At 35.8% G+C, this 16,615-nt stretch overlaps 1 protein-coding gene across 22 annotated transcripts in view; it reads left to right on the top strand.

The window, feature by feature from the left end:
* The window catches only part of RALGAPA1 (Ral GTPase activating protein catalytic subunit alpha 1), a 289,470-nt gene that overhangs the window by 137,653 nt on the left and 135,202 nt on the right, over positions 1 to 16,615 (top strand). For all 22 annotated transcript variants that reach the window (XR_013521150.1, XR_013521153.1, XR_013521148.1 and 19 more), the window contains 6 exons: positions 2,847 to 2,999; positions 5,954 to 6,147; positions 6,401 to 6,499; positions 7,640 to 7,795; positions 9,121 to 9,249; positions 15,591 to 15,716. Coding sequence is in view for 13 of the 22 variants with exons in the window: in XM_078334789.1 (XP_078190915.1) it covers positions 2,847 to 2,999; positions 5,954 to 6,147; positions 6,401 to 6,499; positions 7,640 to 7,795; positions 9,121 to 9,249; positions 15,591 to 15,716 (857 nt within the window). In the remaining 9 variants the exon portion in view is untranslated. The remainder of the gene's footprint in view (positions 1 to 2,846; positions 3,000 to 5,953; positions 6,148 to 6,400; positions 6,500 to 7,639; positions 7,796 to 9,120; positions 9,250 to 15,590; positions 15,717 to 16,615) is intronic.

The raw sequence follows: 16,615 nt of genomic DNA, 5'->3' as shown, positions 1-16,615 counted from the left end.
GGTGTTGTTTAAGAAACTAAAGCAGTTGTATTTGTTTCTGTTTAAAAGACACAAAATTCCGCAAAGATAAAACTCTGTATATGCACTATATAAATGATTCAGTACAGTATTTTCTAAGGGTGAAGTTTGCATACATTGTCATACTACTAACGCAGTAGTGCTTTATGTAAGGGTTGTTAGTAGTCCTGAGATTTTCTATTTTCCTATAATATAAAAGTTTTCAGGAACTGTGAAAGAAATCTAGTATAGGAGACAAGAATGAAAATTAGCCTCTTTTAGGTCATGAATATCATTATAGAAATAGTTTTATTGCCTTAAAAAAACTGTTTAAGAGGAAAAAGCCTGTAACTGAGCTAATATAGATTTTTAAAAATAATATTAAAGGTAGTAGTCATTCTCTGATAGCTAATATAAAAGTATTTAAAATCTTAGTTCTTGGCCTGGTGTGGCTGCTCACACTTGTAATCTCAGCACTTTGGGAGGCCAAGGCAGGTGGATCACCTGAGGTCAGGAGTTTGAGACCAGTTTGGCCAACACAGTGAAACCCCATCTTTACTAAAAGTACAAAAAATTAGCTGGGCATGGTCGTGGGCACCTGTAATCCCAGCTCCTTGGGAGGCTGAGGCAAGAGAATTGCTTGAACTCAGGAGGCAGAGGTTGCAGTGAGCCAAGATCATGCCCCTGTACTCCAGCCTGGGCAACAGAGCAAGACTCCATCTCAAAAATAATAATAATAAAATCAAAGCAAATCTTAGTTCTTAAAGATGAATTTGATTTTTATGGATCAAAATAATACATGGAGATAAAGAGGTTTATACTTCAAAGCATTTTATCAAAGACTGATGTCTCTTTGGCGTATACTTAAAAGTTTGTAATAAACATTAAAGTTATAATTTTTATTATGTCCTCAGCAGCATGTGTTTGTCCTATGGTATAGAATACTTAAGTTTCTGTAACTGTCCTTTAACATATGTTTTTTGTGCCATATGAAAAGGAAACTTTGTATCTACTATGTATCATAATTGAGCCTAGAGTCATATGATTACTCATTTGATGTATGATTATCATATGATTATATCATTATTGTGATAACACCTGATAATGTGATACATCTCCATATGTAGTTTTTTTTTTTCTTTTACTTCCTCTGCTCTCTATATGTACTTTTTAAGGCACTTACCTTACCTTACTGTGCTACTTAAAAATCACGTATGTGATATGTGGAATCACACTTTTATAAAATTAAAATAATATAACTATAGATTGTCCTTGACTTACTATAGTTAACAACTTATAATTTCTCAACTTTACAGTGGTGTGAAAGCAATACTCCTTCAGTGGAAACCGTACTTCAAGTACTCACACAACCATTCTGTGTTTTACTTTCAGCACAGTAGTCAGTCAGCTACATGAGATAGTCAACACTTTATTGCAAAACAGGCTCTGCATCATATAATTTTGCCCAGCTGTAAGCGAATTTAAGTGTTCTGTGCATGTTTAAGGTAGGCTAAGCTAAACTATGATGTTCGGTTGATTAGGTATATTAGATGCAATTTTGACTTACCATATTTTCAATTTACAATGAGTTTCTTGGGGTATAACCCCATCATAAGTCAAGGAGCATCTGTATGTATTTAATTTATATTGGTTTTTGCTTTACTGTGTAGAAAGAGGTAACGAGGGCAGAGGTTTAACGTTACTGAGTTCAGACTATTGATTTTTTTTTTTTTTGCTACAAAGAAGCTTAAAATAAAAAGACCTAATGTTGTAACAACTTGCTTGGTACTAGCAACACTACATTAAAACCACCACCAGTTGTTCTATATTGCATTAATTGTGCTGTACTTTATTTAACTTAACAAAAGTACCTGTTATGTACCAGGTGCTATACAAGGCACTAGCACTACTACAGTATATAACAGAATTTCTGTTCTTATCAAGTTTATACCCTACTGGGGAATATTTAAAATTGAACGGACAGTTTCAAGTTAATGTGATAAGTGGTATAATAGAGAACTGCAAAGTTCAATGAGAGCATATAGCAGAGACTCTGGAATCATACTTGGCACGATCAGGAGTAGGATTCTCCAGGAAGCAGATACCTGGAAAATAAATAGAAGTTAACTAGGCTGATAAGAAGATTAGGGCTGCATGCAAAGAAAAAAGCCAGAGGTATGATATACTAATAAATACAACTAGTTTACTTTCTATGAGTAGAACATAAAAGTTCTAGATGGGTTGTGGAGAGGCAAAGTTACAGAGAAACTTGAAAACCATGCAAGAAGTTTGGGCTTATGGTGAGGCCTGTGAGGGACCACTGAAGGATTTTAAATGAGGAAGTGACAGGATCTAATTAGATTTTTAGATCTTTTTGCTGCCTTTTGGAGAATGGATTGGGAGGGGGAAGTGGGATGTGGGAGAGATTGAAGACTGGGGACCACTGTAAACTAGACATCAGTAGTCTCATATAGAGCAGCAGTAAGCAAGTACATCTATTCTTAAATTGCCCAAGTCTGAATTAAGTGAAATAGAATGACAGTGGATACTAGAGTTTCTATAACTGGGCCAGAAATGGGAGTAGATATTCTTACTTTCACTGATGGCTCCTGTCATTTGATACATCCGGTTTCATTCTATTCTATTAATAGTCCCATGGTAGATGTGAGGTGAGACTCCTAGATATAAAAGCTTATACAGTATTGTGATTTTGTTGACCTCCCTGGCCAACTTGTAACTGGTTTTATCTTTTGGTGTTTAACATTTGTTTTATTTGGGATGTTAAGCATTACATCTTAGGTAGGATATTGAATACTCTTTTTGGTAATTTTATGAAATTATATTTACAGGTTCAGAAAGTGCTTCCCCAGTCCATTCACCTCTGGGCTCCAGGTCACAGACACCTTCGCCTTCCACGTTGAATATAGATCACATAGAACAGAAGGATCTGCAGCTTGATGAGAAGCTCCACCACTCTGTTCTTCAGACACCAGATGATCTAGGCAATATTTTGAAATTAGATATTTGCCTTTTTTCTTTTAATGCATCAGTGACAGGAGATCATAAATAAGGCATCTTACAGTTGATTATATATGATTATAAATATTTTTGACTTTTCTAATAACTTTTTTCTTGTTCTTAAAGATATTTATTACCTGAGTTTTACTCATTTTATTATAATTGATTACAGTCCTCAAATTAGTGATTGCATTATTTTCCAGTATTATATTATCATTTATTGATATTGGTAGTATTTCTTAAAACAGGAAATACATAATTTGGTATCATTATTCTTAGTTTTATACCTGAAGAACCTAGTAACTCATAGGAGAAAGGAGTAACATTATCATTTGTTAATCAAGCTTTCAGTGAAACAATTCATCAAACAATTTTTTTTTGATTCAGTAAATTTATCAACTAAATTTAATTTAAAAGTAGAGGTCCAAATGAATATTTTTAGGTTAATGTTAAAAAGTGACTTGGGAAACCTAAGTAACTGCAAGTTTTTTTTAAGTTATTTTTGCTAGATTTTGCATGATGTAGCAAGCATCAGACATTTTGCAAATATGCCATAAACTTTGGTTAAAGACAGTTATTGAGATATTTACAGTGAATAAAATAAAAAGCTAGTTTTCATTGGCAAGGCAGCACATTTATTCTCTGACCAAAGGAAGAAGTTTAAAGCTATATAACTTCGGAACTTTTTTTAAAAGGCCCATTTCTATTCAAGTTTTTTGTAGACGTGAAGTTTCGCCATGTTGCCCAGTCTGGTCTCAAGCTCCAGAGCTTAAGTGATTGACCTGCCTTGGCCTCCCAAGATTACAGGTGTGAGCCACCACACCCGGCCCAAGGGGCCCATTTCTTTACATGCAATTACCTTGTGATTATATAGCCCTCATTATCTGGTTTGTGGATTATTTCTGACCTTTTCTTTTTCTCCCTTTGCTCTGCAGTTGTTTGTTTGTTTACAGTTCTTTCCCCAACATTTGAAAAACAACTTAAGAGTTATAGAAGAGTTTCAAGGCTAGTAAAATAAACACATATAAATCCTTTATATAAATTCCAGTTAATATTTTGCCATTTTGTCTATATTTACACACAGCACATACATACACAAAATACCCTGCTCTTCACACACATCCCCTGCATCTTTTATTTTTGCTGAGACATGTAAGAGGAAATTGCAAATATCAGATTCTTCAGACCTAAACACTTCAGTGGATATGTCCCAATAATAAGTGTATTTTTCTGGATAACCACAATATAATGGCCACATTCATGATATTTAACATAGATACATTGCTGTTATTTTAGTCTATAGTCATAGGTCCTCAGTTGTCCCAGTAATGGCCTTTTTAGCTACCCTACACCATCAGTAATCCAATAAAGAACTTAATCAGGCCAGAGCACAGTTCCTCACACCTGTAATCCCAGCATTTTGGGAGGCAAGGCAGGTGGATCACTTGAGGTCAGGAGTTCAAGACCAGCCTGGCAACATGGCAAAACCTTGTCTCTACTAAAAATACAAAAATTAGCCAATCATGGTGGTGCACGCCTGTAATCCTAGCTACTCAGGAGGCTGACGCAGGAGAATTGCTTGAGCTTGAGAGGTGGATGTTGCAGTCGAGGTCGTGCCACTGCACTCCAGCCTAGGTGACAGAGTAAAAACTCTGTCTCAAGGCAAAAAAAAAAAAAAAAAATTTAATCAAAGACTACTCATGTTGCTTGCTTTTTAATCATTTAAAATTTTGTTAGCTTTGAGAAGGATAAGTTAAAGGCAAATCAGTTGATTTATCATTGTATTATGAAGGTGCTCTGGAGTAGGGAAGCATTAACAATAATGGTTAACACTTCAGTGTGTTTTGTTTGTTTTAGTGGCTTTACACAAATCTATTTTTTTTTATAATGGAGAAAGACTAGTACCTTTTTAATAATGCAGTCAGTTATTCTTTATATGCAAAGAGAAAAAAAAGATTTGGAATAAAGAATGTACATGTGCTAATAATTAAGTTATAAATTCTCAATATGTTGGAATATTATCAAGCATGATTGATTATAAGTTTACGGTTTTTTCATTCTACAAAATTTTTAGTTCTCAAAGTTCTTTAAATGCTTGGATATCTGTACTGACTTTTTAATTATTTTCTATAGCCTTTTCCATTATATACATTATATATGTTGAGTAGAAAAATTGATTTTTTTTAAAGCTGGAGGCAACCTATAAAGATATCTAGCAAAACCATCTATTTTACAGATGAGGAAATGTATCCTTAGAGAGGTTATTAAATAATTTGTGTAACACATAATTAGTAGCAGAAATGAGACATAGAACTAAGGTTACCTATGTTTCTTAAAATCTCGCCAGTATTAGTAGGCAGAATACAATTAAGGTATTTTGATTATGTTTAAATTTTAGTTAAAATGTTTATTTTTCATGACATCTGATACTCTTAATGCTAGGTCTTAAATATGAAATATATAAAAGTATTTCTTTGGAAGCTATAGCTACAAAGAGAAGGCTTATGAAGACTTCCTGCAGGATCTACCTTCAGCCTGAGATTTTCTATCAATTTGTTGATATATTGAATTATATATTTAATTAGAAGTAGCTGTTAGATAAAAGTGAGAATATGTGCTTATAAATTTGATGTTTTTATCAAACATAGATTTCTCTATCTGGCATAGATAGAAATTTCTCTGTCTCCAAAGTGAGTAGTAGTTACATAGAAGCACTATTAAATAACTAGTTGTTAACGTAAGATTTATCTTGTAATAATTTCTAATTATTATCTTATAATAATAAGTGAGATTTTGACCTTATCAGGAAAAAATAATGTATGTTGACATTTCTTTTATTTGCTTCTGTAGATATTTAAGATTGTTAATTTAACTTGTTTTTGGGGGGGTTATGTTCAGTTCACTGAAAAATTATTGACACTATATTTTTTTTCTGTAGAAATCAGTGAATTTCCATCAGAATGTTGTAGTGTGATGGCAGGAGGTACTCTGACTGGATGGCATGCTGATGTTGCTACTGTAATGTGGCGAAGAATGCTAGGCATTTTGGGAGATGTAAATTCAATCATGGATCCTGAAATACATGCTCAAGTTTTTGATTACCTTTGTGAGCTGTGGCAGAATCTAGCTAAGGTAAAAAAGAAATAGAGGATATAAGTGGCGAAGGAAAGAAAAATATTTAAAAATAGAAGAAGCCTTAGAGAATATTTATGACATCCCCTCTGACTATAAACTTGGTACCCACTGGTACACAGCATGGTGAAGTCACTTAATTATAATTAAATATTAAGAGTAGAAACCGGATTTGAACTTCAGTTTAAGGTAAAGCAAACTGGAAGAGAGAACAGTTTTCATAGGTTTGTTGCTTTTTATTTGAAAATTACAGATTAGAGATAACCTCGGCATTTCAACTGATAACCTGACCTCCCCTTCTCCACCAGTTTTAATTCCTCCACTGAGAATTCTTACACCTTGGCTTTTTAAGGTAAGCTTACTATATATGTTTAAATTTTTCATTTAGTAAATTTTAAACATATTATAGAGATTTTGGCTACTATATAGACTCCTAGAGCAGCACTTAGTTTTTAACCAGTGTCCTTAGGAAGTCATTAGGCACCATATATAGCAAAGAGTGAGCATGCTAAAATTATTCAGGATATATTGCTTTTGTTTATTTACTAAAACAAAAGTGAATATAGAAAGATATATCTGTACTGTATTTAAATGAAGTATAAACTTTGAGTTCTGTCACAGAATATGCTATGTATTAAAAGTTTTGGCCAAATGTGGTGGCTCATGCCTGTAATCCTAGAACTCTGGGAGGCCGAGGTGCGTGCATCACCTGAGGTCAGGAGTTTGAGACCAGCCTGGCCAACATGGTAAAACCCCATGTCTAACTAAAAATACAAAAATTTAGCTGGGCACGGTGGTGGGCGCCTGTAATCCCGGCTTCTCAAGGCTGAGGCAGGAGAGTCGCTTGAACCCAGGAGATAGAGGTTGCAGTGAGCCAAGATGGCACCATTGCTCTCCAGCCTGTGTGACAAGAGCAAAAGTCCATCCCCCCCAAAAAAAAAGTTTTAATTCTTTTTCGTTTGTTTTTTAAAAAACAGGGCCTCATTCTGTCACCCAGTCTGGAGTTCAGTGGCACAATCACAGTTCACTGAAGCCTTGAACTCCTGGGCTAAAGCAGTTCTCCCAACTCAGCCTTCTGAGCAGCTGGAACTCCAACAGGCTGTGCCACCATGCCTGGCTAATTTTTATTTTTTGTAAAGACAGAGTCTTTCTGTGTTGCCCAGCCTGGTCTCAAACTCCTGGTCTCAGGCAATCCTCTTGCCTTGGCCATCCAAAGTTCTGGGATTAAGTCAGTGTGCCAAGCCAAAAGATTTAATTATTTTAAGTATGGATATGTTTGTTACATTTTCCTGAGTGGAACAGTTTATGGTTATTTATACCCACATTGTTTCATTTTGCATGATAATAATTTCCTGATTTTTTAGTTCATTAAAGAAATTCTGCCAACGTAGAAATAAATGAGATTAAATACATTGTTTGCTATATTCGGTTACTTAAGTATTTAGCAAATAGTGTTTCTTTTTGAATATTAAAACTGATCTTTTAATTTTAGGCAACCATGTTGACTGATAAATATAAACAAGGTAAATTACATGCATATAAACTTATTTGTAATACAATGAAAAGAAGACAAGATGTTTCTCCAAATAGAGATTTTTTAACGCATTTCTACAATATAATGCATTGTGGATTACTTCATATTGATCAGGTAACTATATATATCATCTAAGAAGTAGTTTATGTAAGTTGATCTTTGATTCTTGATTCTGTTTAACTCTTAATTTTTGAGGTCTAGAAGTAAAACTATTCCTCTTAGTGGTTTACATACAGTTTACTTCAGTTTTATGACCTTACTTGTTCTTGAAACATGGTTGATAATCAAGCTATTATTGTAGGTAGAAGGTTCACTTGAGTAGTTCTCCATCTTTAATGTTGTACCAACCAATTCACTTTTTGAAGCACTTAAACCATCTTTTGCTTAGGTTAACACCTTCCTTTAATGTTTTAATGTACTTACTCTTAGGAATTTTGTGACTGATACTTGAGGTATATGGATTTGTTCATCTAGTCATGCAACAGTCATGTTATTTCCAATCTAAGAATCAGCACATCACATTTTCTTAATACTGTCAATTATATTGGCATAGTGACAGATTGATTTGATAATTATATGAGTTATAATAATTAAATAGTCATAAATATAACCTTAGAATTACTTTGGGGGTTTTTATCTTGGCCATAAACTAAAAAGTGTAGGATGTTACAAGTCAGAATAATGTAAATATGTTTATCCTAATATGATGAACTCATAGGTCATTTAGGGAGTATTAATATTAAAAGATAATTTAAAAATATCTCTCCGAAAAATGAAAAAACTTTTTGTATTAATTTAGAATAAGTATAGTGTGCTACCTTATAAACATGTCTCAAGTATAAAATGACTCTTGGAGCTTTTGTTTATGATAATTTGTACTGAATAATAAAACTGAATACACTGTATCCTCACAAAAAATTCCAAAGGCAAAGTAAATAAATAATCAAGTTAGGAACATTCCCTTAAAAGTGCCTATGTCTAGATTTCCGAGGCTGGATACCTATCATTAACGGAGTTCAGTTTGTTTTTAAAAAAGAATCTTTCCAGTTGTCACATCGCAGGTCATGTGGATTCAGAAATGAGAGTTATAGCACAGAATCAACTAGGTAACAGGAGAAAACTGCTATGCAGTTGAGTTTTACAATGGGTGGGCCTTATACTTTTAACCTTCTGAAGCAAAGAGCCTTCCTTAATCTCTAATGTGAAAAAAATGCTGTTATTTATGCTGGTTAAATGAATGTATTTTCAGTGTACTTTCCATTGATAGAATATAAGCATGGGTTATTTGGAAGAATTAAAATTATTTTTTCCAATTAGTCAATGTACAGTAATTACCTTTTTTATTATTTCATATATTACCTATTTTTAATGATACTGGTTAGCTGATATTCAAGATTATGTATGTGATATTCTTTTTTTTTTTCTTTCCTTATTTTAAGGATATTGTCAATACAATCATCAAACATTGCTCACCTCAGTTTTTTTCACTTGGTTTGCCTGGTGCCACGATGCTTATTATGGATTTTATTGTAGCAGCTGGTAGAGTGGCTTCTTCAGCTTTTCTTAATGTAAGTCATTTCCTGTTCCTTGTCATATAACAAACTTCAGTTAGCCAGGATTCAACTAACAAAGTTGGTAACATAAGCTGATATTCAGGAAATTTTGCAATTTAATTGGAATTGATTGCTTTTCCTGCATTAAAAAAAAGTAAACAAGAAATTCTGAAATATAAAAATGCAGTAAAATCTGATAAGCAAAACAAGATTTAAAGTTGAGGAAATCTAAAGAAATTGAGGGAAGAAAACAAAGAAGGAGCAATGGGCTATAGCAAAAGAAGTAAGAAACAATGGTGAGTCATCGTTCCACAGTGTATATGTGTATCAAATCATCATGTTGTATGCCCTGAATTTATTTTGTCTTCATTAACAATTATATATTAAAAAAAAAAAAGAAATCTGGTAAGGCGCCCACTCTAGGAGGACTTATATCCTGGGAATAAACTCTCAAACTGCATGTGAAGATTTTTTTCATACAGTCATAGAGCTGTGAGCAATGCTAAATAAATCGGTATAAATGAAATATGTTCATCTGTAAGTGGCAGGGGTGAGCTAGAGAGGAAGGCGATACAGCTTAGTTCATAATGCTGAAACAGTTAGATACAAGCCTAAGGAAGGAATGGGTAACCATTGAAGGATTTTAAACAAGGAGTGACATGATCAAATTTATAATTTGGAAGGATCATTCTGGAGCAAAGTGTAAATGAAAAATAATTAACTGGAAGTCTACTGGAAAAAACTAAGGGTATTTGTGAGAAAAACATAATTGTCTAGTACTGTATAACTTGAAGAGCAGTTTAATAACCTTATTTCATTGATAAACTGCAACTGTGAAACATCAATAGTGAATAGAAGGAGTTCTATTTGGGGCTTTGTAAGATGTGTATTAGACATCCATGAGGGGATGTCAGAAGAATAATTGCATATACGTAAGAGACATGTCAGAACTGAAAATTAAAGCTGGACAACATTGGCCAGGTGCGGTGGCTCATGCCTGTAATCCCAGCACTTTGGGAGGCCAAGGCGAGTGGATCACAAGGTCAAGAGATCGAGACCATCCTGAACAACATGGTGAAACCCCGTCTCTACTAAAAATACAAAAATTAGCTGGGTGTGGTGGCATGTGCCTGTAGTCCCAGCTACTCAGGGGGCTGAGGCAGGAAAATTGCTTGATCCCAGGAGGTGGAGGTTGCAGTGAGCCAAGATCGCGCCGCTGCACTCCAGTCTGGCGCCAGGCAACAAAGCGAGACTCTGTCTCAAAAAAAAAAAAAAAAAAAAAAGCCAGGCAACATTAGCTTATAGATGGTATTTAAAGCCATGAAACTGGATATAGTCACCTAGTGGAAACAGACAAAGCAGCTGCGGTATTTATAGCTATATAACCCTGTTTTTCCAGTTCTCTGAGAATAGTAATCATGTGTTGCTTATCTTGGTATCTCTGGGACCAACACAGCACCGTGCTTGGTCAGTTATTGACTGAATATTTGTTTATTTAGTACCTTGTACATACTCAACATCGTACAGAGCCCTTTTGTGTTTCTTAAACTTGCCCTTCCCCTTGTGTACAGAGTATTTTTGGGGGGTGGAATGCAGAGGGATATAGAATAAATTAGATATACTTTGTACTCAGGGAACGTAATGCCTGCTGCTGGAGATATGGAGAAGTATATTAATAACTACAGAATGTAAGGCATCAAATAGGTACCAATAGGAGAAGCACAGCATAGTGGTTAAAAGCATTGTGTAGAGCTGGTCTGCCTAGGTTCAAATCCTGGCTCTGCCATTTACTAGCAGTGTGACCTTGGGCAAGTTACTTAATGTCTCTGTGTTTCAGTTTCTTCGTCTATAAAATAAAGATAACCTACCTCATAGGATTATTTTTTAAGGATTTGTAATGTGGTTAGAACATTATATGACACATTGTATGTGCAATATAAGAGTTTGCTAAAATTATTTGGTGATTAAGAGAATGGAGAGATCTACTTGTTTAGGGGTATCATGAAGGTTTCATGGAAAATATATAGGAATATGTTCCTGAAAGATTAGTAGTATTTGTTTAAATAAAAACAGAAGTGAGGGGACAGTACTCCAGGCAGAAGTAAACAGGCATGAATGAGATGTATTCAAGGAATGACAAATAATCCATTCTGTTTAGAAGCCAGTTAATCTGTAAGAGTGTATTAGGCAGAAAGAGCACTTTATTTATTTATTTTTTAATTTACTGAGGTAAAATATACATATCTAATTTACCATTTTTATAATTTTTCATTAATTTAAATTTTGTTTTGTTTTGAGACAGGGTCTTTCTCTGTTGCACAGGCTGGAGTGCAGTGGCACACTCAATGCTGACTGCAGCCTTTACCTCTTGTGCTTCAGCAATCCTCCCACATCATCCTTTTGAGTAGCTGAGACTATAGATATACACCTGTAGTCCCAGGCACCATGCCTGGTAATGCTTTTAATTTTTGTAGAAACAGGGTCTCTCACCATGTTGCCCAGGCTGGTCTTGAATTCCTGGGCTCAAGTAATCCTCCCCACTTTGGCCTTCAAAGGTGCTGGGATTACAGGCAGAACACCTGGCCTATTATTGTTTAATGTACGTGATTTTTTTTTGTTCGTTTTTGGAGACAGAGTCTTGCTCTGTCACCCAGGATAGAGTGCAGTGGTGTGATCTTGGCTCACTGCAACCTTCACCTCCCAGATTCAAGTGATTCTGCTGCCTCAGTCTCCCAAATAGCTGGGACTACAGGTACATGCCACCATGCTGGGCTAATTTCTGTATTTTTAGTAGAGACAGGGTTTTGTCATTTTGGCCAGGCTGGTCTTGAACTACTGACCTTAGGTGATCTGCCCACCGCAGCCTCCCAAAGTGCTGGAATTACAGGTGTGAGCCACCATGTCTGGCATTACACTTTAAATACATTTATATTATTTTCCCCCTTCTTTCCTCCTTTACCCCCTTCCAGGCCTCTGGTAACCACCAATCTATTATCTTCATGAAATCCACTTTAACTCCCACATATGATAGAGAACATATGGCATTTGTCTTTCTGTGCTTGGCTTATTTTAGTTAACATAATGTTATCCACTTCTACTCATGTTGCTGCAAATGACAAAATTTTGTTCTTTTTCATGGCTAGATAATATTTCATTGTGTATAATACCACATTTTCTGATGGGTCACGGTGGCTCATACATGTAATCCCTGCACTTTGCGGGGCCAAGACGGGCGGATAACCTGAGGTCAGGAGTTCAAGACCAGCCTGGCCAACATGGTGAAACCTCATCTCTACTAAAAATAGGAAAATTAGCTGGACATGGTGGCAGGTGCCTGTAATCCTGGCTACTCTGGAGGCTGAGGCAGGAAAATTGCTTGAACTTGGGAGGCGGAGGTTGCAGTGAGCCTAGATTGTGCCACTGCATTCCAGCCTGGGTGACAGAGTGAGACTCTGTCTCAAAAAAACAAAATAGCTGGGCACGGTGGCTCACACCTGTAATCCCAGCACTTTGGGAGGCTGAGGCAGGTGGATCACGAGGTCAAGAGATCGAGACCATCCTGGTCAACATGGTGAAACCCTGTCTCTACTAAAAATACAAAAAATTAGCTGGGCATGGTGGCACGTGCCTGTAATCCCAGCTACTCAGGAGGCTGAGGCAGGAGAATTGCCTGAACCCAGGAGGTGGAGGTTGTGGTGAACTGAGATCGCACCATTGCACTCCAGCCCGGGTAACGAGCAAAACTCTGTCTCAAAAACAAACAAATAAAAACAAAAACAAAATAAGTACCACATTTTCTTTATCCATTCATTTGTTGATGGGCAGGTAAGTTGAGTCTATGTCTTGTCTATTGTGAATAGTGTGAGGTAAACACAGGAGTGCAGGTATCTTTTTGTTATCTTGATTTCCTTTCTTTTGGATATGTACCCAATTGTGGAATTGCTAGATCATATGGAAGTTCTGTTTTTGATTTTTTGAGGAACCTCTGTTCTCCGTAGCAGCTATACTAATTTACATTTCTACCAATAGTGTATGAAGGCCCCCTTAGAAAGGTACTTTAGATCTTTGCTTCCCAAAGCAGATCTGTACAACAGAAACATTTGTCATGATCTGGGTGCTTATTAGTAATGCGGAATCTCAGACCCCATCCCCGACCTATTTACTGCCTCAGAATCTGCATTTTAACTAGATCACAAATAATTGGCAAAATCATTGGTTAAAGATTGAGAAGCACTGCTTTAGACTACCTTTTGAAAAGGTTATAATGCTATATTGGATAAACAATTAAGTTTTTTTAAGGTGGTGAGAGATAGGATTGAATCCATTCTTTGGGAACACTAAATAAGTATTAATCTAGGAGTAAATTAATGGGAGACAAATTAGAGATGGTTAAAAAAAGTTACAGGGTTATTATAGTATAATCAGAGTATACAGATGATAAATCTCTTTGATACTAACAAAAGTTGATAGAATTCAGAAGATGGTAATGTATAAACCAATGCCATTTTTATTAATTTACTGTGAAAACGATTACTGTTCAATGGGTTACTCCAGATAACTAGTCAACACATTTCCTGCAGCTTTTTTCAAGATTCTGCAGGAGAATTAAGCCCTAGTGTCCCAGGGCATCTATTTTATCTGACTAATCAATTTTAAATGGCTAATTAACTTCTCTCTTATGCATCTAATGCTATGCATTATGTAACATCCTTGAGAAAATGTAGAATATAGTCATTTTTTGCATTCTCTGGTTCATATGAGGGACACTGTTGAGAAAGGCTGTATAGGAAACTTAATCATTGCAAAAATCAAGCCTAACATATCTACACAGTGAGGTTAAAACAAGTCTTTTTCTCTGATGGTGTTAGAAATACGTAGTCCAGTCTGGGCACAGTGGCTCATGTCTATAATCCCAGCACTTAGGCATGATGGCGCATGTCTGTAATCCCAGCTACTGGGGAGTCTGAGGTGGGAGAATCATTTGAACTTGGGAGGCGGAGGTTGCAGTAAGCTGAGGTGGTGCCATGCTCTCCAGCCTGGGTGACAGTATATTGAGTGAAACTCCTTCTTAAAAAAAAAAAAGGAAATACATAGTCAAAATCTTGCTCTTTGTATTCTTATCTTAGATTCTATTCATATCATCTTCCTTCTGTTAATGCCGTCTGCCCCCCTACCCCCTTAAGCATATTATAAAATAATTGATTTCCTTTTGCTTTTCTTAATTATGATCACATTTCAGGTCTGCTCCCATAATTTCCACATACCTGAATATTCACAGTTACCTGATCTACCTATTCAGAAAAACTCTCAGCTGATCTCATTTGTTAAATGTTGATTTTTTGGATCACTTTGATTTTTATAAGATAACTTTTATTTTAAATTAGAATGATGGATGTGAGTTCACTGCCCCTTTTTTTTTGTGCCCTTCTCCTGATTGTAATTACTGTCCTTTTGTACTGCTGCTCTGTATCTTTAAATATGGATTGTTTTTTAATCTAGAAATGAGTTATTTTGTTGAATATCATGTAAGAGAGTACTACACCATTGCCTCTATTACAATATTTATTCAGATGTGAAAATCCTCTTGGAGATTGGTTCTTAATTTAGGTGAATAAAAATATTATATTTCTAATAGATTTGTGTTTAGCATTTTTGTTAGGTATTATTAAACATATAAATCAATTTGCAGATGTTTTAGAAATAAGATAGTATATTAGTAGGTGGATGTTAATGTTTGGCAGTCATGTAAGAAGGCAGAAGAGAGAAAAGAAATGTTCACTGTTGACACTTCAGAAATGACTTAATACAGCTAAGGAAAAAGGGTGAAAAGTTACCTTCATCTGCAGTGCAGACAAATTCTAATGTTGCTTCTAGTAAGTGGTATAGGCAATGCTTTTCTTATGTGCATAATATCATCAAAACCATCTAGATTGGTTCCTCTTTCATATATTTAATGTATTTTCTTCTTTATTTATTCATCCCTAGTAATAAATATAATCTAGTAAATTAAGTCATCAGCTTATTAGAACAATATATCACAATGTGTGTTACCTTTAAAATTATTTATGTTTTTAGTTATTATTAGGGTAAATTGATGCTTGTAGCTAAAGTGTATTTCTTTTCACAGTCTTACTATGGCTGATTTGAGGAAAGCTCTGTTACTTGTTTATTGCATTTATTGACATTATTAGTAGTTTATGTGGAAATTATGAATGGAAACTTAAATCTTTTTGTGTTTTCCCTTTTTTTTTAAATTTCGTTTTATATAACACTTCCTTGTCTAATGTAGTTGGGTAATAAAGCAACTTTTCTGATAATTTCATAACACCAGTATATTTTTAAAATGTGATACATAGGCACCAAGAGTAGAAGCACAAGTTCTTCTGGGATCTTTGGTTTGCTTTCCCAACTTATATTGTGAACTGCCTTCTCTTCATCCCAACATTCCTGATGTTGCTGTGTCTCAGTTTACAGATGTTAAGGTAAGAAATCAGATGCTGATTTTTAGCAGTTAAATTATTTTATGATCAGTATATGCAATAAAATTTCTATTCTTTCTTTTCTTTTTGAAATCCACACAATTGTTAAAGAACACTAGCCATATTCTTTATACACAAAAGCTGGAATGTTCATTAGGAGCATATCCTTTTTTGTGTTTAAAACTGCTTTAGAGGAGAGGGGAGAAGATGGTGCTGTAGGACCAACTCAGGATTGCAGCTCCCAGTGAAAGTGCAGATGGTGAGTGGACGCTGCATTTCCAGACGGATCTTTATTGCCCACAGACCAGGAGATTCCCAGGTGTAGGAGCCCCATGGGCCACCAGCACGGCTGTTTGGGCCGGCGTGGCTGTTTGGGCTGGCATGGCTGTTTGGGCCAGAGTAGCTGTTTGGGCCGGGGCCACAGTGCAGCGGCACTCCGTATAAAATACACTGGTTTGGTTGCCCGGTTAAACTGGCAATTGGAGATTTCAGAAGGCAGATTAGCACATTCATCTGATTAAACGGGACTTAAGCAAAAACCCAGGCCAGGAGATTCCCAGGCCTGGGAATTTTATTTATTAAACATATAACATTATTTATTTATTTATTAAACATTAAACGTTGTTCCAGCCGGCGCAGTGGGTCACTGCATGGGAAATCACACAGATCCCGGCACCCTTTCAGCAGGTGACTGGAACACCTAGGAAAGAGTCAACCGTTCAACTTAAAAAAAAAAACGGGCTCTGAGGCAGGGAGCCAGGTGATCAGGCTTGGCAGGTCCCACCCCCACAAAAACAAATGAAACAGCAATTGGAAACGCTCGGGGTTGAGAGTTCCGTGGCAAGCACAGCTGAACCCAGGACGGTGCAGCTCGGAGGGGGAGGGGTGCCTGCCATTACCAA

This window comes from Callithrix jacchus, chromosome 8, assembly GCF_049354715.1.
Source record: "Callithrix jacchus isolate 240 chromosome 8, calJac240_pri, whole genome shotgun sequence".
Classification (NCBI taxonomy): Eukaryota; Metazoa; Chordata; class Mammalia; order Primates; family Cebidae; genus Callithrix; species Callithrix jacchus.
Note: the sequence above shows the minus strand (reverse complement) of the source record. Positions and strands in the feature narration are given on the sequence as shown.